This window comes from Elephantulus edwardii, unplaced genomic scaffold (genome assembly GCF_000299155.1).
Source record: "Elephantulus edwardii isolate Elephantulus edwardi_28Jun2011 unplaced genomic scaffold, EleEdw1.0 scaffold00366, whole genome shotgun sequence".
NCBI lineage: Eukaryota > Metazoa > Chordata > Mammalia > Macroscelidea > Macroscelididae > Elephantulus > Elephantulus edwardii.
This window is the reverse complement of record NW_006400116.1, coordinates 155760-158791: the sequence shown is the minus strand read 5'-3', so window position 1 is coordinate 158791 and position 3032 is coordinate 155760. Positions and strand designations below refer to the sequence as shown.

At 43.6% G+C, this 3032-nt stretch overlaps 1 protein-coding gene across 1 annotated transcript in view; it reads right to left on the bottom strand.

Moving 5' to 3' along the window:
- RRBP1 (ribosome binding protein 1) overlaps positions 1 to 872 on the bottom strand; it is a 46382-nt gene extending 45510 nt beyond the window's left edge. Inside the window, exon 1 of the mRNA XM_006902080.1 lies at positions 339 to 872. Within this exon, the coding sequence (XP_006902142.1) occupies positions 339 to 872 (534 nt within the window). The remainder of the gene's footprint in view (positions 1 to 338) is intronic.
- Between the last annotated feature and the right edge of the window lie 2160 nt (positions 873 to 3032).

Below are 3032 nucleotides of genomic sequence, written 5' to 3'. Positions count from 1 at the left end.
CCCTCAGACTTTTTACCCTGGTTCTGACCCCCCTCAGACTTTTTGCCCTGGTTCTGACCCCCCTCAGACTTTTTGCTCTGGTTCTGACCCCCCTCTGACTTTCTGCCCTGGATTGGCATCCCCTCTATTTTTTTGCCCTGATTCTGGGCATTCTCTGCCTTTTTGCCTTGATTCTGGGTCCCCTCAACATTTTTGCCTTGGTTAGGCGGAGTTCCCTCCACTTTTTTCCCCTGGCTGGGGGTTCCTTCTGACTTTTTGCCTTGGTTGGGCTCTGTCTTTTTGCCCTGAGCTGGGGCACTGGCCTTGGCACCCACAGGGGGCACAGCCATCATAGGCACCTCCTTGCGAGCACCATCCAGGATGGCAGCCTTTGAGGTGAGAACCTGGATGGAATTCACAATAGGACTGACTGCTGGTTCCACCTTTGCCACTTTTTTCTCCTTCTTCTTTTTGTCCTTAGGGGAGGGAGCCGGCTTCTCTTGGGGCATGGCTGATACTGTAGCTACAGGGGGGAAGACCACGTGGGGCTGGACTGAGCTTGACATCACAGGAACAGCAGGAACTCGCCGCACTGGTTCTTTCAGAAGGATGGTCACATTAGGGGCTGACTCATTCTCAGGTATCTTCCCATTGGGTTTCTCCTCCTTTTTCTTGGTCTTTCCTTTCTTCTCTACTGTTTTCTCCTTCTTTTTCTTTTCCACTTTCAGATGGTGATTGGTTTTCGCCATCTCCCTGCGCTGGTTGGCTAGGGCTTCTTCATATGATGTCTCTTTCATGGAAAATGTTGACACCAGGAAGATGCCGATCGCAGAGACAATCATAAATCCACCGAAGACTACAACTCCCAAGGTCTGAGTGTCGTAAATATCCATGCTGGCTTGTTTTCCTTTCACCTGCCAAATACAGAGAAAGATTAATCTTATGGAGAAATGGAAACACCAGTTTCCAGTCTCATCCATCCCAAAGTTCCACTAATCCTCCGTTTAGATTAAAAAGTTCAGAAAACAAATGCAGGCAATATGATATAACACATTAATGCTTAATCCTCTCCAGAAAGGAACTGTTTTCACTCAAGATATACGAAGTCCTATTACAGGCGGGAGATAGGAAATAACATGAGCTTATTGTAGCAGGCAACATCTGCAGACTCAGAGGTCAGGATCCCAATTCAAAATGTTCTCTGTCATCACACATGACCACAAGTACAGACAGGTGTGGAACAAATGTGTGTGGTGGGGATAGGACGCTCTCCCTCAGTATAGTAGGACCACGTGAATCACCACAGCAGACTGTGGAGGAGACATCATTGAGTTGTTGATCAAACTTTGGATTTTTCACATTAGGCCAGAAATATTTTCCCTCCCCTTCAAAGTGAAATTAGCGGATTTAAAAAACCATGTGAGTCATATAAAACCTATGCAGACTTCCAGCCATGTACATTTTGCCCAAAAAGTGCCACCTCTTCCTTGTTGCTTCCCTTCTCCCCAGAGGCAAAACACCACTACTCAGTCAGATAAGTCTCTTCATATATGATCCTAAAAAGTGTTAAAAATTTTGGTGAGGGTTTTTTTGCCTGTGACCACTCCTAAGGCACGATTTGTATATGGGCATGCAGGTGGTGGGATCAGAGAGCAGGGCAACGACTAAGGGTGACAGAAGAAGAATCAATGCCTTCGAGTTGTGCTGGAGAAGAGCACTGACTGTATCATGGACTGCCATGAGAACAAATAGGTCTGTCCTAAAGAGGGTGAAACCACGTTTTTCCTTAAAGACAAGGATTCTGAAGCTCTATCTCACATACTCCGGGCATGTTGTCAGGAGGGAGCAGTCCTTGGAAAAAGGAAATCATGCTTGGAAAGGTGGAGGGAAAAGTGCAGGAGAGGAAGATCTTGGACGAGATGGACTGACATAGTAATTGGGGTAATAGGGGCAGGCATGTCAGCACGGAAAGACAAAGCAAAGTATTATAATGACATGTGCAAAGAAATGGAGTCTGAAAATCAAAAGGGCTGAACTTACTTGGCATTTCCTAAGCTGAAGTAACTAGAGTAAATTAAAGCGGGGGGGGGGGAACCCCAAAAGCATATGGCTGGATTTTAAGTTCAGTGCAGCAGTTTATCTTTTTAACTCGGATGCATAGGCCATCTACATTTATTATGATTGCCTATCTAATTAGATTAATTTATAGCTTTACAGCCTTAACTTTTTAGCTTTATGTTGTACTACTTACATCTTTTCTTTGCTCATTTCTCCATCTTTCTTCGTTCTACTAAATCATTCAAGGTTTATTCTGACATCTTCCCTCTGTGGTTTGGAAGCTATCTGCTTGATCTCCATTTATTCAGTGAATAACAATTTGTTGCAGTAGAGCTGAATTTCAATTCATAGTGACCATGACAGAACAGAACTGTTCTATAGGGTTTACAAGGCTGTAATCATTACGGGAGCAGATTGCCACATTTTTTATTTTTGAGTGGCAGTTGGTTTGAACTGCTGACCTTTTAGTTGGAGAGTACTTTACTACTGTATCACCAAGGCTTCTTTTCTTTATAAATAGCTCACTGCCATTAAGTTGGCTCTGAGCAACAGCAAGCTTCTGGAGGACTCTGTCCATCCTGCTACCTAGAGATACTAGGGGATTCCAGGAGCTGTTGGTTAGCTACAAAACTTGCTAAGAACTTTGCAACACATTTTTAAAAACAAGATTTTTAAAAAATACCATTTAGGGTCCTTCCATACAAAACTCTGTCTTTCCATATAAATTATGTCCTTCCATACAAACTTCTTCATGGATTTCTCATTGTTTCTTTTCAGTTTCACCTTCTTTTCTGTACTTTGAAGGAACAGTTACAGAGTAAAGTGGATTTCCATTCATTTACACACATTATTTTATGACATTAATTGTTGCTGTGTACAGTCAAGCTGAAACCAACCGACAGCTGACCCTCCGGCAGGTTTTCACAAGCTGTCATTCATACGAGAGGAGACTGCCCATCCTTCTCCCCAGCTGGTGGAATCGAACACCTTTAAGA